Source organism: Notolepis coatsorum, assembly GCF_963971535.1.
Source record: "Notolepis coatsorum genome assembly, chromosome: 2".
NCBI lineage: Eukaryota > Metazoa > Chordata > Actinopteri > Aulopiformes > Paralepididae > Notolepis > Notolepis coatsorum.
Window position 1 is genome coordinate 86,060,538 of NC_140166.1, and position 18,892 is coordinate 86,079,429.

The window sequence follows — 18,892 nt, forward strand, 5'->3', positions numbered from 1 at the left end:
GAAAATATTATGGTGTGGATCTGCCAGAGTGAGTCAGGTTTTCTGCTTGAGACGGGTTACATGTGGCTAGATTGTGGTTAGATAACCAGATGCCTGTCTCTGGGGGAGTTCACACAGTTCACTGTGTGTCTGAATGTCATTATGTGTGTGTGTGTGTGTGTGTGTGTGTGTGTGTGTGTGTGTGTGTGTGTGTGTGTGTGTGTGTGTGTGTGTGTGTGTGTGTGTGTGTGTGTGTGTGTGTGTGTGTGTGTGTGTGTGTGTGTGTGTGTGTGTGTGTGTGTGTGTGTGTGTGTGTGTGTGTGTGTGTGTGTGTGTGTGTGTGTGTGTGTGTGTGTGTGTGTGTGTAGCGTGTTATGTGTGTTTGGGCCATGTGTTCATGCCTTTATGTTTACCGTATCTGAGTACCTGTGTGAGTGTGTGTGTGTGATTAATAAACAACATAATAAACTGTATTTGTATAGCAGCTTTTTAAAATTATTTGTAATTTTTTATTGTCTTACTGTTATTTTTACCATCTTATCTAATTGTTTTATTACCATTTTTAGTACTTACTTATAAATGGCCTTTTCCAGTGTTTAGCATTGTTTTCTAGCAATGGGGGTTTGTATCAATGGGGTCTGTGTCTCTAATTCTAATTTTGGCGGATTGCTCCAATACAGTTGAGACAATATCCTCCCCCAGTGAACTAAGTCATTCTGATTTGACTCGCTATCCTACTGTATGTAGCAAGGCGCTGGTCTGCAGTAACGCCCCCTCTATGGTTGTAGCGCACTCAACAACAGAGCGAGTGGAAATACTGACACTTCCTCAAACGGGTTGACGTGCGCGGGTGCCGACAGAGAGAATCAACAATTTGCTCAACATGCTGCCAGAGTACTTGATTAGAAATACAAAACAATGAATGAATAAAAAAGCCTTACAGATGTGTTCCATAGACTCACAGGAATTGTGTAACATTGCCCAAATAGTGAAAGGAATGGCAAAACACGGGACCTTTAATGTTTTTCTTTTTTTTTTATCCTTTTGGTGCGTTTTTTGTGTAAAGCACTTTGAACTGCAATCTGTATGAATGGTGCTATATAAATAAAGTTATTATTATTATATGAATAACGTTATTATTACAAAGCCTTTCATGAAGTGCAATATTAAATATTAAACCAGCCGTATAAAACAGCAGCAGAGAAAGTTACAAAAAAGCAGGTTGCAGGAAGCAATAATGTAAAGTTTAAAGGCAGGTTTGTAAAGAAGGGTTAAAGAAGACCTCTACCAGACTATTGATTCAGCTGACCTAAGCTCTTCAGACAGATGGTTCCACTGTTTAGTGTCCTGTGGGAGAATGTTCTCTCAACTTCAGCCCAAATAGTCAGCAGGGCCCTGCCTGGGGATCTAAGGCTGCATACCGGCTCATAGACCAATACTAGGTCTGTAATAGAGCTAGGGGGCTATACCAAGAGTGTGTGTGAGAAGGTCTACTCTAGTGAGCCCAGCCAGGTCCCAGATAGGTCTGCTCCAGCTCAGCCAGGTCCCAGCCACATCTGCTCCAGCTCAGCCAGGTCCCAGATAGGTCTGATCCAACCAGGTCCTATAGAGCTCTGATCCAACCAGGTCCTATATAGCTCTGATCCAACCAGGTCATAGAGGTCTGCTCCAGCCAGCTGTCTGCCTTGGCCTTCACAGGAGTACATCTCCTCTCCTGTCACACACACAAATAAGAAACAAGCTTGTCAAGCGCAACAGAGTCATCTTTTATTTATACATCTCAAGTTTATTTCAAAGAGAGATTAGCTGAGCCCACTGGTGGAGAAGTCAGCGGCTTCCAAGAAATCAACATGAAACACCGCAGGAGGATTTTGTCTCGAAGGTTTGCTGACGGAGGGTTTATTTGAAGAGGTCACACCAGGATGCAAGTCCAACGTCGTAACACGCATCCCTGTTATCCTCCCGCGAAGGAGAACCGTGAGGATCCTGATGAAGGAGAATGAATCAGTTGTTATTTTCAGAGTTCCTCTTTGTCCCTCCGGAGGAGTCCTCCTCGTGTTCAGGGGAGGAGGATAATTTGTTTGTGGAAATGACTCAGTGCTTAGCTCATGCCAGGGGCTATCGGGTGGCCAGCGCAGCGCCCAGCACAACACACACATTCCTTCCTCCTTTCTCCTTCCTTTTGGGAACACGTTCATTCATAGTTTAGATTCTTAGCTTGTTGACCTGCTTTTCCCTTCAGTACTTGCTCCTCTGTTTTTGTCCAGAACATATTCCTACACACACACACACACACACACACACACACACACACACACACACACACACACACACACACACACACACACACACACACACACACACACACACACACACACACACACACACACACACTTGAGACCAATATAATTTTATTTGGGTAGTAAAATTAACATTCACTTTAGAATTAAATGTCCATATCCAAGCTTGTGCACCCTCAGTCACGCATTATAATTAGTCACACACACACACACACACACACACGCACACGCACACGCACACACACACACACACACACACACACACACACAAAGCAAGTCAGTGCTGCTGGACATGGAGGCGTCTTGTGTTGCTAGTAGGGATGGGTACCATTTGGGGGTGGGGGGAAAAATCGATACGTAGTAGTATCGCGATATTGTGCGTGTGAACGTTGACATGAGAAGAAAAAAGTCAAAAAATTTAATAAAAAAAGTTTCTCTCTCTCTCTCTCTCTCTCTCTCTCTCTCTCTCTCTCCTAGAAATCATTTTAGAGGTGGTCTGTACTTTTCATTCCATCCTAACAAGCTGTGGTGAATCACCACTGGTGCTCAAGGGAGAGCGTTCTCTCGTTTCACTTCCGCCACCCAGATTCTTCCCACCGGTCGCTCCACAGACGTTCCGGTCACAAGCCTGCTTCCCCTCTGACCTTTAGGCCACTGCGACCCCCCTCTGACCTTTAGGCCACTACAACCCCCCACTGACCTTTAGGCCACCGCGACCCCCTAAAGCCTGCTTCCCCTCTGACCTTTAGGCCACTACAACCCCCCTCTGACCTTTAGGCCACCGCGACCCCCTAAAGCCTGCTTCCTCTCTGACCTTTAGGCCACCGCGACCCCCCTCTGACCTTTAGGCCACGCGACCCCTCTCTGACCTTTAGGCCACCGCGACCCCCTAAAGCCTGCTTCCTTTCTGACCTTTAGGCCACCGCGACCCCCCTCTGACCTTTAGGCCACGCGACCCCCTAGAGCCTGCTTTCCCTCTGACCTTTAGGCCACCGCGACCCCCCTCTGACCTTTAGGCCACCGCGACCCCCCTCTGACCTTTAGGCCACTACAACCCCCCTCTGACCTTTAGGCCACCGCGACCCCCCTCTGACCTTTAGGCCACTACAACCCCCCTCTGACCTTTAGGCCACCGCGACCCCCCTCTGACCTTTAGGCCACCGCGACCCCCCTCTGACCTTTAGGCCACCGCGACCCCCCTCTGACCTTTAGGCCACTACAACCCCCCTCTGACCTTTAGGCCACCGCGACCCCCCTCTGACCTTTAGGCCACCGCGACCCCCCTCTGACCTTTAGGCCACTACAACCCCCCTCTGACCTTTAGGCCACCGCGACCCCCCTCTGACCTTTAGGCCACTGCGACCCCCTAAAGCCTGCTTCCTCTCTGACCTCTAGGCCACCGTGACCCCCCTCTGACCTTTAGGCCACTGCGACCCCCTGCTTCCCCTCTGACCTTTAGGCCACGCGACCCCCCTCTGACCTTTAGGCCACTGCGACCCCCTAGAGCCTGCTTCCCCTCTGACCTTTAGGCCACCGCGACCCCCCTCTGACCTTTAGGCCACTGCAACCCCCTAAAGCCTGCTTCCTCTCTGACCTCTAGGCCACCGCGACCCCCCTCTGACCTTTAGGCCACTGCGACCCCCTGCTTCCCCTCTGACCTTTAGGCCATGCGACCCCCTTGCCCCTCTGTCTGTAATAGAACGTGGACATGCTGTGCTGTAGCTCAATGATTCCCATGTGTGTGAGAAAGAGAGAATGTGTGAGGGTTCAAGTCCCACTAAAGAAAAATGAAATGCTTGTGCCCTGCTCTCTCAGCCCTAATAACAATGCTGTAACGATTTGACCAGGCGCATAATTAAACCTCCGGTTCCACCACAGTTTGCATGCGTGTACATGTGTGAATGAGTATGTGTGTCTGTCTGTCTGTCTGTCTGTCTGTCTGTCTGTCTGTCTGTCTGTCTGTCTAACATGTCTGTCTCTCTGTGTGTCTCCAGGACGTATCCTGGACCTGAAGACGGGCACGGTGAAGAAGGAAGGACAACAGTCGTCCATGAGGATGTGTATGGGCTCCAGACGCTCCTTCATCTGTCGCTTGAGGTGAGAGAGAGAGAGAGAGAGAGAGAGAGAGAGAGAGAGAGAGAGAGAGAGAGAGGAGGGTAAATTAGAATCTACTGCATTTTGAGGTGAAATGTGAGGTTTAAAGATGTTTAAAGTTAATCACAATATCTGCAGTGGTTGCCATGGTAACTTAGGACTCTGTGCCAGAGACCACCGGAGGTGCAGCAGGGGGTCGCGTCTCGTCAGGTTTGTTAGTTGCCGTTATCAAGATGGCGGCAGGACGAACCACTTCCCTTCAGACACACTCCCTCAACTTCCATTGACACTGACATGGCTTCACATTAGCACCAATTGTAACTGCCTCTTAAATGCTTTTTTAATGAATTAATGTATTTTATTTAGCCTTCATTTAACCAGGTTTGTCCCATTGAGATCCAGAAAGTTTATTAATAATACAGTGTGTTTTGAATTTTTGACGGTATAATGATATTTGACTGTTTGGTTTTTCCAATACTGCAGCATGATTTGACATTTACATTTAGTGTAATGCAAATTGCAATTGTCATGGTGCTTTTTCATTCAGAAGGGCATCCGATTTTTATCCCAAAATCTATATAATACTGCTGCAAGGATGTCATTTTGGATTAATTTTAAAATACATGTACCATTTTCAGGGCTGTTATGGCTATTATGAGCCAGTGGGCGACAGTGACTCGGAAGGTAGAGCAGTAGTCTGGTAATCCGGAGGTTCCCGGTTTGATTCCCGCTTCTCCCCGGCAGCGTGTCGAAGTGTCCTTGAGCAAGACACTTAACCCCTAATTGCTCCTGATGAGCAGGTTGGCACCTTGCATGGTTGCCTCCGCCGTCGGTTTGTGAATGTGTGAGTGAATGGGTAAATGTGAGGAACAAATTGTAAAGCACTTTGGATAAAAGCGGTATATAAATGCAGCCATTTACCATTTACGAAAATAACCTCTCACATGGTACTGTGTGAGAGGGGGAGAGATAACTTTTACTGTACAAAAGTATATTAGTCTGTATAAGGTTGGCAAGAGATTAACATTGGACTCCATTCAGTTGGATTTGTGACACTGTTTCTACATAGTAGAAGGGGATGTTTTTGTGACCCTTTATTTTTGAGGTTGGACATAATTACATTATGTGATTTGATTTAGAAGTGAGAGTCATCCAGGGAATGATCTTTGAGTAATGGAACATTTACTGTAGCTTACCAATTCTGTTGTTGCGATGCTTTGAGGGCCATCATTCTGGTTTTAAGGCACAGGGCATGTTTTAGTGAATCTTTACAGGAGTAAAGTTGGACACTACATTGTGTGAGTACTCATTTTCCTGAGTGATGTTACATTTAGCAGGTCAATATGACCATCTGATATTGTCTATTGGGCTTTGTCATGTTATGATTATTTGTAGCATATTTATTTAATGCTAAATGCAGTATCTTTGTTTTTCTGGACAATCTTTGTCATTCTGTTTATTTATTTTATTTAAGGTACAATTTGAACAGATACAAAATGCTAATTAATATGCGATTAATCACAGTTAACTATGGACAATCATGTGATTAATCACAATTACATATTTTAATCAATTGACAGCCCTAATAATTTTCTATATATCGTTGGCGATTGTAAAGTAAAAACCCATACCTTTGCACGGATCCGTGACGGTATACCTTGATATTCTGTATACCTCCCAGCCCTACACTCAACCAACGAAGAAGATAGCCATAAAAGGGCGTTGTGCTGAAGAGGAACAGGATGCTTCATAAGTCAATGTCTATCCATCTCCATGGTGATTATATAGGCGCTCCCTCTGAGCACTTAAAGGTGCTATAGATAACATTCAGCCACTGTCACGCTAGAGCACCAGCATGTAATTTATCCAATCAGGTGCAGTCCATGTGGGGAAATGAGAAGTGGGGAGGGGATACATGCACGCAACATTGATCTATAGCACCTTTAAAAACAGTCGATGTCAGCCAAGGACATTCCACGGCCTTGCACTGGTCCCCAGGCCGGACTTTGAGGAGCCTTGTTGTGGTGTATTGTTTGTCAGGTCCCTATTCTCATATCCTTCCTAGCTGACTCTCCAATCGGCAGCAACAAATGCTCAGAGAACAGAGTTTCATACGTGATGGATTACAATGTTTGGGCCAAGGACCGCTCGGCAACATTCCACGGACTTACACTGGTCCCCAGACCGGACTTTGAAACACCTTGTTGTGGTGTATAGTTTGTCAGGTCCCTACTCTCATATCCTGCCTCGCTGACTCTCCAGTCGGCGGCAACAGATGCTCAGAGAACAGAGCTTCATATGTGATTGATTACAATGTTCAGGCTATCACCTGCCCATTAATAACAATATGTTGGCCCAAAGGATAAGGAAAAGGGGGGTGCACTACACTCTAAAACTACACCACTCTCCAATCCCTCTACCCACTATACAACTACACCACTCTCTAATCCAGGGGTGGCCAACCCGCGGCTCGCGAGCCGCATGCGGCTCTTTGCCCGTCAATGTGCGGCTCTTCCATCAATAATTTTTTTTTTTTTTTTTGTTTTTTACCTTTTTTTTTTTATGTCACTCATTCCATAAGGACGTAGAATAAACATTTACATTTTTTTTTAAATGGTCCATTTGCATGTTCTTGGTATCTGAATCTAGGGACATATATGGATCAGTGTCAGAAATAGTGTGTCTGTTACTAGGCTTGAGTAAATTGTAATGAACCAAAGGAGAATATCAATTCTATTTAAAAAAAAATGTATCTTGACTGTAAATAACACCATGCAAAAATTGACCAGACCTGAAAAATCTAAGCAAATGAATAAAGGGAAGATGATTAAACAGAAGGTTTTGTAGATACAGTACTGAATTCTGCCATCTTTTTTATAATGTAAATTTCTCCACCATTTTTCATCATATTGCAACACCGTTTTTTGCAAGACGTTCACAGAAAGGTAGAGAAACTAACTGCGTTCTGTTTTATGGCAATAACGTTCAGGTTTGTGGGAGATAATCCCAAAAAATAAGAGAAATTAAAAAGTAAATCCAGAAGTCGGATGATTGACAGGGGCTGGTGTGAGCTGGGTAGGGTAGTTTTTCGAAATTTGAAAGCCCTGAGTCTCTTCCTTCAAAAGACTACACTCACTTTTGGCTGTGCCACTTCCTCCTGTCAATATGCGCCGGTTTCCGACTCAATGCCCTGAGATTTCTATAATCTTATATTTCACTAATAACAGTTAAAATAATTGGTAAACAAACATAATGCTGAAAATATACACTTTTACTGTATATCTCGGGCTTAAGAGGTTAACCCTGTGAGGCCCAAATTAAAAAGAAATTAGCAACTTCAGAGGCCAGAGGGTGGGACATATAAACACATTTACTATCAAATAGCATTGTGAGGCTGAACAACAGGACCAATTGACTATACATGTGCTTAAAGGGGAACTATCTTATAAATGGCTTTTTTCAGTGTTTACCATTGTTTCTTAGCTATGTGGACTTATATTAATAGGATATATGTCTCTAATTCTCATATTGGCGAATTCTTCCAATTCTCCTCTCACAATATTCACCCTCACTGAACTGAGTCATCTGAAAATGTGCATATCTGTGATGTCAGAGATTTCTCAGCTGCATAATAATGTGGCAGTTGATGTGGCAGTTGGCACCAGGCCACACAGTGGTTGGAGCCCAGCCTCAAAACGGCTTAAGATCTTGAGGTAGAAAAATGCGGTTTTTAGTACTTGATTAGAAATACAAAACAATGCATTTTTTTTGAAAAAAACCTAGGTGTTCCATAGACTCACCGGAATTGTGTAAAAGTGCCCAAATATTGAAAGAAATAGTAAAATAGTTCCCCTTTAACATTTTTTAAATAAACATTGTTTTTTTAAATGGCTAAAAGTGATTTTGTAATTTTGCAACCGTGGGTCTCACCATAGATGCCTACGTATAAGAGCAGGCGAAGCGGGTGCTCTACCAGTATTGAACTTGGTGGAGCAAACTTGTCTCTTTGCTCCCTCACTTTTTGATCATTGATATATCCCCCCCCCAATATATAAATATTATCTAACCATAACTACGTAATTTCAATCAAATTAATAATACGCAATGACACTTAATAGCAAGTTTTTAAGTTTCCAAAGATTGTGTGACCCCCCACTTTAATGGTTTGATCCAGTGCCCACGGGCCACGGTTCGTCGGCATGACGTATACGACATGTTGGGGGAGGCGGCTTTTTCGAAAGCCCTTGAAAAATTCAGGCTGGATATTGGATAACATTGTGAGGATTATTAATTTCTTCTGCGTTTACATCAAAATGGAGCAAATCATCACGTAAGTCGAACACTGTGACTGTATACTAAATGCGCAAACAGATTGAAACTGAATATTTCTCGTATGGTGAGCCTCGGCGCTGCACAGAGTGAATCCAGAGATACGGGATGGTGCGCAGGCGCTGTGATCACCCAACGGCGGAAATAATGCCGCTTTGAGCAGTTTATAAAAAAATATAAAAAATATTTATTAGCAACGCCAAGCTTTCAAACCATCCCGTATCTCTGTGCGAACCCCTCGTGCAACTGTGAGCACCTTTTGTAATGTCTCTGTGATACTTGTATAACGAACGGTTCGGCCAGAACCAGTCCTTCATGGTAAATCTAGGTTGGTTTCCCATTGAGGAGCAAGTGACTGTGGATTCACTCGGTGCTGAGCACAGTCACGAAAGTATGGACCCTGATGTAAACAAGACAAACGTCTTTCTCTGGTCTGCATCCCCTTAACAATTGTGTGTATTGAGCCGTACTGTATTGTACCCATTCTGCGATCTGTTAAATAAAGTTTTCATTCATTCATTCATTCAGCCGCCGCGCTCACTGGGGCTATTGATAGCGTCAATTAGTTGTTGTTGTTGTTGTTGGTGCTGCGGATGAGAACGGGGCCGGAGGGGCTTTGGGAGGATGGGAAAGTTATTATTATTATTATTATAATAGTAATTGGCTATCATACGTGCCTAGCTAGCGTTAGCTAAAAGAGCCCTCGCAGTGAAGTTATTATTATTATAGCTATCATACTGCAATATAAACTGAGTTTTATAGTGAAAAGAGCAGCTTTATTTTGGTCAAGATTGAAGGCTCTATATTGCAGGAAATTGCACATACAGGTGTTCATTAAATGTAAAAAAAAAAATCTTGCACCCCCACTTTCAACTATAACTAGGCGGCCATGGGTCTCACAGGGTACTTTTAACCCTGTGAGGCCCAAATAAAAAAGACAGTAGCAACTTCAGAGGCCAGAGGGTGAGACCTATAAACACATGAAGGGTGCCGTGACTGAAAAAAAAGGTTGAGAAACGCTGGTATATGGTGTGGCTCTTTGTGGTACCACAGTAATTTTTTTGTGGCTCTTAGTCTCTGACTGGTTGGCCACCCCTGCTCTAATCCCTCTACCCACTATACAACTACACCACTCTCCAATCCCTCGACCCACTATACAACTACACCTCTCTTCAATCCCTCTACCCACTATACAACTACATCTCTATCTAATCCCTCGACCCACTATACAACTACACCTCTCCAATCCATCTACCCACTATATAACTACACCTCTCTCCAATCCATCTACCCACTATATAACTACACCTCTCTCCAATCCATCTACCCACTATATAACTACACCTCTCTTCAATCCATCTACCCACTATATAACTACACCTCTCTCCAATCCCTCGACCCACTATATAACTACACCTCTCTCATCGACTACAGCTCGGCATTCAATACCATAGTCCCCTCCATACTCATAGCCAAGCTCAGGGACCTGGGCTTGAACTATGACCTCTGCCAGTGGGTCTTGGACTTCCTGACGGGCAGACCCCAGGTGGTGAGAGCAGGCAACTGCACCTCCTCATCCATCACCCTCAACATAGGGGCCCCCCAGGGCTGTGTTCTGAGTACCCTCCTCTACTCCCTGTACACACACGACTGTGTGGCTCAGCGGAGTAGCAATACAATCATCAAATTTGCTGACGACACAGTGGTGGTGGGCCTGATCTCTGCCAACGACGAGAGGGCCTACCTGGAAGAGGTCAAGGTCCTGGCGGGATGGTGCCAGGAAAACAGCCTCTCCCTGAACGTCAGCAAAACAAAGGAGATGATTGTGGACTTCAGAAGGTCGGGGGTCAAGGACTACAGCCCCCTCAGCATCGACGGGGCACCGGTTGAGAGAGTCAACAGCTTTAAGTACCTCGGAGCCTACATATCCGAGGACTTGACATGGACCACACACATTGACAGTGTTGTGAAGAAGGCACGACAACGCCTCTACTTCCTCAGGCGCCTAAGGAAGTTCCAAGTCAGTCAGAAGATCCTTAAGAACTTCTACTCATGTACAATAGAGAGCATCCGGACTGGCAACATCACCTCCTGGTTTGGGAATAGCACTGCACAAGACCGAAGCAGACTACAAAGAGTGACACGTTCAGCCGAACGCACAATTGGAGGGGGGCTCCCCACCCTCCAGAACATTTACAACAAGCGTTGCAGGGGCAAGGCTAAGAGAATCATTAAAGACTCCAGTCACCCGAACAACTGCCTCTTTGAACTGCTGCGGTCAGGCAAGCGATACCGGAGTCTCAAGGCGAGCACAGAAAGACTCAGAAGAAGCTTCTATCCCCAGGCCATCAGGCTGCTAAACGAACAATGAACACTACACAACAACAACCATCAAACGCACATAGCACACACATCCACACGCACACACTCACTTTAAACAAACACACTGTAGCACCCACTCCACACACTTTATAGCACACACCCACTTTAAACAAACACACTGTAGCACCCACTCCCCACACTTTATATTTATTGATGAAGGATTGCACTACAACTCGTACACCTTACTGTAAATTGTACCTAAATTGTACCTCATCCCATTTCTGCTTTGCACTATATATGTTATGGTTTGTAACCGACCCCAATCGCACAACACAAGACAGGTATGAGAGTAAGCCAAGAACTGGGCATTTATTGAAACAAAAGGAAAACCGGCACTGTCCCTTTAAGGGAGAACACAAAATACTGGATAACAAGAATGGGAAAAGGCACAGTGCCTTTAAGAGGCGAGCTGGCTAAGGGGAAGGCTAAGGGAAGGCTAAGGGAAGGCTAACGGAAAACAGGGCCGGGGCAAGGGAGGAAAAGGGAGGACTAGAGAGGGGAGACAGGGACAGAGGCCCGCGGAGGCGGGCTGGGGACAGGGAGGACTAGGAGGACTAGAGTGGGGAAACAGGGACAGAGGCCCGCGGAGGCGGGCTGGGGAGAGGGAGGACTGGAGGGACTAGACAGGGAGGACTAGGAGGACTAGAGAAAAACAGGGTAAGGCCTAGGAACAGGACGAGGGCTGGAGCTGCATACTGGGACAGAGAAAACAGGGTAAGGCCTTGGAACAAGAGCATTAATGTATGTTGCTGCTCTGCAGCTTCTCCCGGGATGGTAGTCTGGGGAAGCAGACGATGACGTCAGAGCCGCTCTGCAGACTTCTCTCGGCAGAATCTCCGAGGTGGTAGCGGGACCGAGAGGGAGAGAGGGAGCGAGTTAGCTCAGAGTGCAGTTGGAACAGAGCAGGTGACAGGAGAGGTGACTTGTACCCAAAAACAGAGTAATCCAAGTGACTGAATCTTCAAGGGCCAGATGGTGGAGAGTGTTGAGAGACAGTATTTGTGAACTGGCATTGATAGTAAACTATGCTTCGACACAAATACCGATGTCACATGTAAGAAGGGTCAACAACCCTTGTTCTGCTTGAGGAAACTGAGGTCTTTCATTGACCATGTTTTACAAATCTTTCATTCAGTCAGTTTTGTGTTTTTCCACGATTTGTTGTTTTGGAAGCCTGAGAGTGAAAAGTAAAAATGCTCTAACCCCATTATGAGGTACTTTATTGTCTCTTAGATCTTAGATACTCTTAGATCTTTTTGTGCCGTCCGTTGGGACTGATAATAGCCAATTGCCAAATAATTGCCCTCTGGGATCATAATAAAATTGAACCGAACTCAAATCTGACATAGGACTTCAGCGGGTGAAGTTGGGAATCATGGTGGACTTAAACTCGTTGTTGGCGCAGAAAGTGTTAATTGTGAAAAAAAGCATGCACTGTAAATGTCGAATCACGTTCCATTTGTACTACAATATGGTGAATAAAGTAATCTGATTCTGAATCTGAATCTTACTGTAGTGGGAGTTACCAAGAGGCTCACAGTCTTTCTCCGATCAGAACAAAGAACAAACTTAAACCAAAAACCAAAAAATCATTTAAAGCAAAGTGAGCCAACGGAGCACACCTGAGACTCTATCTCATTGATGAGGTGGCTCAGGTGTGGCCAGTGCCTCGTTATCCACCTGAGACTCTTCCTCATTGATGAGGTGGCCCAGGTGCGTGTAACTGTTCCGCAACAGTAAGTGACTTCCGGGGTAGGCCTGATTGGCCCCGACAGGCACGTGACGCGGAAAACTCAGGACGCGCAACGAGGCTGCTGAGAGCTGTCGCGCGGAAATAGGCTGTCTATTGCCATTCTCTAACACAAACTCTAACCTTAACCAGCTCCTTAACAGCGCCTAAACTTAACCGTTCTAACCTTAACCAACTCCGAAACAATGCTTAACCTTAACCTTAACCTTAACCATGCCTAACCTTAACCATAGAAAGAATATTGCCATTCTCTAAGACAAACTCTAACCTTAACCAGCTCCTTAACAGCGCCTAAACTTAACCGTTCTAACCTTAACCAACTCCGAAACAATGCCTAACCTTAACCTTAACCTTAACCATGCCTAACCTTAACCGGCGAAAGAATACACGTTAAAAAAAAATCACGTTAAAAAAAAAAGATTTGATGGGATTCAAACTCACCAACAACGGACCGCAGGATCGCAGGACCGCTGCTCTGCCAGGTGAGCTGAAGCGCCGAATGAGAGTCATGGCGTATTTGGACGGTTACGTAATTCCGCAAGCTCTGCCGCTCGGCTCCGCGGAGCGTGCCGCGCGGCAGAGAAAGTTGCGCGTCACGTGCCTGTCGGGGCCAATCAGGCCTACCCCGGAAGTAACTTACTGTTGCGGATAAGCTATAAGCGGCCCAGGTGTGGCCAGTGCCTCGTTATCCACCTGAGACTCTTCCTCATTGATGAGGTGGCCCAGGTGTGGCCAGTGCCTCGTTATCCACCTGAGACTCTTCCTCATTGATGAGGTGGCCCAGGTGTGGCCAGTGCCTCGTTATCCACCTGGGACTCTTCCTCATTGATGAGGTGGCCCAGGTGTGGCCAGTGCCTCGTTATCCACCTGGGACTCTTCCTCATTGATGATGTGGCCCAGGTGTGGCCAGTGCCTCGTTATCCACTTGTCTCACCAATTGGCTGACTGGCTGAGTTGACGAGACAAGTGGCTCTCCCGCACTCACCAAGGGAAAGAGGGAGAGATGTAGGATGTTTAAAAACTGGTGAGGGTATTGTCCACTTTCTCGCTCTCTTTAGATTTGAAGCTAGATTTAGATCTGAAGCTAGATACCTTCATTGGAAGTAGATTAGATTAGATTAGATTCAAATGTATTGTCATCATACAGCACAAGTACAGTACAACAAAAATAAGGTAGTTAAACTGGGTACAAAATATACAAATGAGTACTACTGAGTGTAGTGCTAATCAGATGTATGTACAGAGTTAATGTACAACAGTTACTTTGCTGTTGTGTTGTGTGTCTGAGGTGTTCTTATGTTCTCTGTCTGTCCATATGCCTGGTCCCCTGTTTTATTTGTCCTGTCCATTTATTTGTATTCTTTTTTCCCCCGGGCTGCGCCCCAGACCGATGTAAAAATTGTCTGGGGGACGCATTATAAATGCAAATATCATATCATATCAAATAAAGACAGTATGACTGACTACTACTGGCCAGCAGTGTAACTAGTAAGAGTAGGATATGTACAGATATAGATAGGTCTATGTTCAGGTAAGTACAGACATGTGAGGATAGGTATATATGCGGTGAGAATAAATATACATACATCATGTTATAGAGAAAATCAAATCAAATCAGGTGTACAAGCAAGTATATAGAGGGGTTCTATGCAGGTATATTCAGACAAATTGGCCATTATAAAGAGAACATTGGGGCACCTGCTTGCCATGGAGCACTCGTGTTTATAATGTTTGTCTTTCTCATCGAAATGTGACATTTTCTCTACTTTTTAATATTTGCGTGATTTACTATCTTGGTTTTTGTTTGCGTTTGTTTTAATGTTCTATATGCAAAACTCATCTGTATGCTGCCTTCTTGGGCCCACTTGAAAAAGAGATGGAAATCTCAACGTGACTACCCTGGTAAAATAAAGGATGAATAAATCAATAACAAATGTCTGCTGTGTATCACAGCTGTCGTCGGACCAAAGCGTCACGATCGCGACTCTTTATTTTGGCGATGGAATTGATAGAATTGTCTTTGTTGTCCTTAATAGGTCTGTCCTTTCACCCAAAAAATCTTTTGAGTCTTATTTTTCCATATACGGATAAGTCCCATGTGTCCTCATAAAAACAGTCTGTTGCAGAATGTTTGAGCCTTTTTCTTGGTGTGTAAACATGTAGGCCAGACAGCTAGTCGGAGACAAGATAAGAGCTGATTTTTAATGAAAACACATGTAGGTTGTTTTGTCTCAAATATAAGAAGGAGAAAAAAAGAAAAGAAAAAAAACATTAGATGGAATGTGGTTTGGCTTTCAGTTTGCCCAAATTAAAGAGACAGAAAATCCAATTGTGATTAAAAAGCCTACAGTAGCTTACTGGACTTCACACACACCGCTGCCAGGATGGCCTCGAGGTAAAGAGGTCGGCCAGTAACCAAAAGGTCGCTGGTTCAGTATCCGACAGGAAGGTGTATTCCAGCTGTGCGGGTGGCTGGTATTACATCTACGGTGTCCATCATCCTGCCTAAGTGCCCTTGAGCAAGGCACCGAACCCCAAAAATTGCTCCAGGGGTTCTGCACTGCAGGTGACCCTGCGCTCTGACGTCTGACAAAATGCATATATGTGGGGTACTGATATATGAGAACTGTGTTTAACTAGGGGGGGTTGACATGTGGGGTGATAGTGGCTCAGAAGGTAGAGTGGTTGTCTGGTAATCAGAAGGTTCCCGGTTTGATTCTGGCTCCTCCCGGCAGCGTGGTGGAGCGAGACACTCGCCCCCTAACTGCTCCGGATGAACAGGTTGGCACTTTGCATAGTTGCTTCCACTGTCGGTGTGTGTGAATGTGTGAGTGAATGTGTGAGTGAATGGGTGAATGTGAGGCATACGTTGTAAAGCGATTTGGATAAAAAGCGTTATATAAATGCAGTCCATTTAGCATTTACCATGGAGGCTGTAAACATCAGCACTCAGCAGCTCTGACCTCTTGTACATATAATTAGGCCTTTTACTTTATCAACATAGTTAAACTGCTATAGATAACATTCAGTCACTAGATGTCCCACTAGAGTTCAAGTGCAAGTTTCTTTATTAGTTGTCATACAAAAATACAGAATACTTTTATATGAAATAGTGTGCTAGATAAAAATAGATACATATAAAATAGAAAGTCAAAAGTACGTACACAAGTGTAAACAAAAGTGTTCAATATACATATATACAATATACAATACGGAGTAGGAAAAAAATTTGTAACTGAGTAAAGTTACAATACAATATACAGTACAATGCAGAAATGGGATTGATTGATTGATTGATTTTTATTTAGTACATACAATTTATACAAAAGTATAAAAACAAGGGGTACAAGGATAACATGTGAAAGTCGGTCGACTTGTTTCCAACATGGTCCCAAGAAGAATACAATAAATCACAAAGAGAGAGTTAAGAAGATAAGATAGATAATACAAGTAGATAAAATAGACAACACAATTTTCTAAAAGAGCCGCATTACATCATGTCATGTTCCTGTTCTTCAAGAGTGGTGGCCAAGCACCCACTGCAACCTATTGTTGCAGATGTCGCTTCACACCCCTCTTGAAGACAGCAATAGTGGGGGAGTTTTGGATGGCCCTGGGCAGAGAGTTCCACAGCTGGCAGGCTGTAGACAGAAAGTCATTCTGTGAATAGGAACCCTTTCTAGGCTCTAAACTGAGAGCTGCCCAGACCGTAACTGTCGTCCATGGACCTGGCCACGCAGGACTATGCGAGAGCATAAATAACTGGGGGCAGATCCATTTAACATTCTATACATATGTCCCAGTTTCAGAAAGCACACACTGCTCCACAGGGAGCCATCCCACCTCATTGAAGTGACATGGCTCAATATGGGTTTGAGGTGGCAGATTTAGGACCAATCGTATGGTCTTATTTTGGCTGGTTTGTAGCCTGTGTTTACTTTCCACTGTAACACCACTATACCAGTACGTACATGCATAATCATATTGGCTGAGGATCATGCAGTTGGCAAGCAATTTCATAGTTTCCAGTGATAAGAACCTCTTTTTTTGGTGCAAAAATGTACGGTACAACTTTGGGTAAGGTGCAATGAGGTATAAGTTGTAGTGCAAATCTCTTTACCAATAAATATAAAGTGTTAAAGTGTCTAAAGTGGGTGCTACAGTGAGTTGTTTATTTAAAGTGAGTGTACGTGTGGATGTGTGTGCTGTGAGCGTATTTGATGGTTTGTTACATAGTGTTATTGTCGTTGAGCATCCTGATGGCCTGGGGATAGAAGCTCCTTCTGAGGGCGCGTTCACACCTACCCTGTTTGGTCCACTTTAAGTGGACCATGGTCCCTTTAAGTGGACCATGGTCCCTTTAGATCGATAGTCCGTTTGGTTTGTACAGGTATGAACGCAAACCGAACTATAATGAGGACCAAACAACCGAACCATGGTCCTCTTGAAAAGTTGGGACTCGGTTCGTTTCAAAGTGGACCATGGTTCGTTTGCTGTTGGTGTGAACGCAAAACGAACTTTATATAGTATCTAATCTAGAGCAAATTACTGAAATTAGTGACAGGTGCCTAGTGGCGGCGGTCGCGCGACCCAACTTGACAGCGCCAAGTGACAGCTTGCGCGCGACCCAACTCAAATGAATGACAGGCGCGCGGACAGTCTCTCTCGTCCTCTCTCTCTCTCTCTCTCTCTCTCTCTCTGCCTCTCTCTCTCTCTTCCTCTCTGTCTCTCTAGACTGGCGCCGCGCGCGGACAGTCTCTCTCGTCCTCTCTCTCTCTTTGCCTCTCTCTCTCTCTTCCTCTCTCTGTCTCTCTAGACTGGCGCCGTGCGCGGACAGTCTCTCTCGTCCTCTCTCTCTCTCTCTCTCTCTCGCTCTCTCTCTCCATATCTCTACTCTCTAGTCGACTTGCGCCACGCTCGTAATGACAGTATCTCTCTGCTTTATCACAAGAGACGCTGTCGGCAACTGTTATGTTTGTGAGTGCTAGTCCAATAGATGAACGACTTGGCGACAGCATGTCCTTTGTTTACAAATTAGATCCGCACCAAACAGGGTAGTGTGAACGCAGACCAAATCAAACAATGTATCATTTTCACATTTGGTCCACCAGAAAGTCCGGACTATCCCTGGACTTTCAGATGTGAACACACCCTGAGTCTCTCTGTGCTGGCATTGAGACTCCGATATCGCTTGCCTGACCACAGCAGTTCAAAGAGGCAGTTGTTTGGGTGACTAGAGTCTTTGATTATTCTCTTAGCCTTACCCCTGCAACGCTTGTTGTAAAAGCCCACCTCCAATTGTGCGTTCGGCTGAACGGGCCACTCTCTGTAGTCTGCTACGGTCTTGTGCGGTGCTATTCCCAAACCAGGAGGTGATATTGCCAGTCAGGATGCTCTCTATTGTGCATGAGTGGACGTTCTTAAGGATCTTCTGACTCACTTTGAACTTCCTTAGGCGCCTAAGGAAGTAGAGGCGTTGCCGTGCCTTCTTGACTACACTGTCAATGTGTGTGGTCCATGTCAAGTCCTCGGATATGTGGACTCCGAGGTACTTAAAACTGTTCACTCTCTCGACCGGTGCCCCATCGATGCTGAGGGGGCTGTAGTGTAGTCCCTGACCCCCGACCTCCTAAAGTCCACAAACATCTCTTGCTTTGCTGACGTTCAGGGAGCGGCAGTTCTCCTGACACCACAGCGCCAGATCCTCTACCTCTTCCAGGTAGGCCCTCTCATCATTTGCAGAGATCACGCCCACCACTACTGTGTCGTCAGCAAATTTGATGATTGTGTTGTTGTTCAGCTGTGCCACACAGTCATGTACAGCAAGTAGAGTAGGGGACTCAGAACACAGCCCTGGGGGGCTCCTATGTTGAGGGTGATGGATGAGGAGGTGCAGTTGCCTGCTCTCACCACCTGGGGTCTTCCCGTCAGGAAGTCCAAGACCCACTGGCAGAGGTCATAGTTCAAGCCCAGGTCCCTGAGCTTGGCTACGAGTTTTGAGGGGACTATGGTATTGTCCCCCTGAGCTGTAGTCGATGAATATCATTCTCACATAGTT

General features: G+C 45.2%; 1 protein-coding gene across 3 annotated transcripts in view; it reads left to right on the forward strand.

The window, feature by feature from the left end:
* Nucleotides 1-18,892, forward strand: part of arnt2 (aryl-hydrocarbon receptor nuclear translocator 2) — a 376,808-nt gene that overhangs the window by 135,203 nt on the left and 222,713 nt on the right. For all 3 annotated transcript variants that reach the window (XM_084307418.1, XM_084307419.1, XM_084307420.1), the window contains exon 6: nucleotides 4,274-4,376. In XM_084307418.1, coding sequence (XP_084163544.1) covers nucleotides 4,274-4,376 — 103 coding nt within the window. The remainder of the gene's footprint in view (nucleotides 1-4,273; nucleotides 4,377-18,892) is intronic.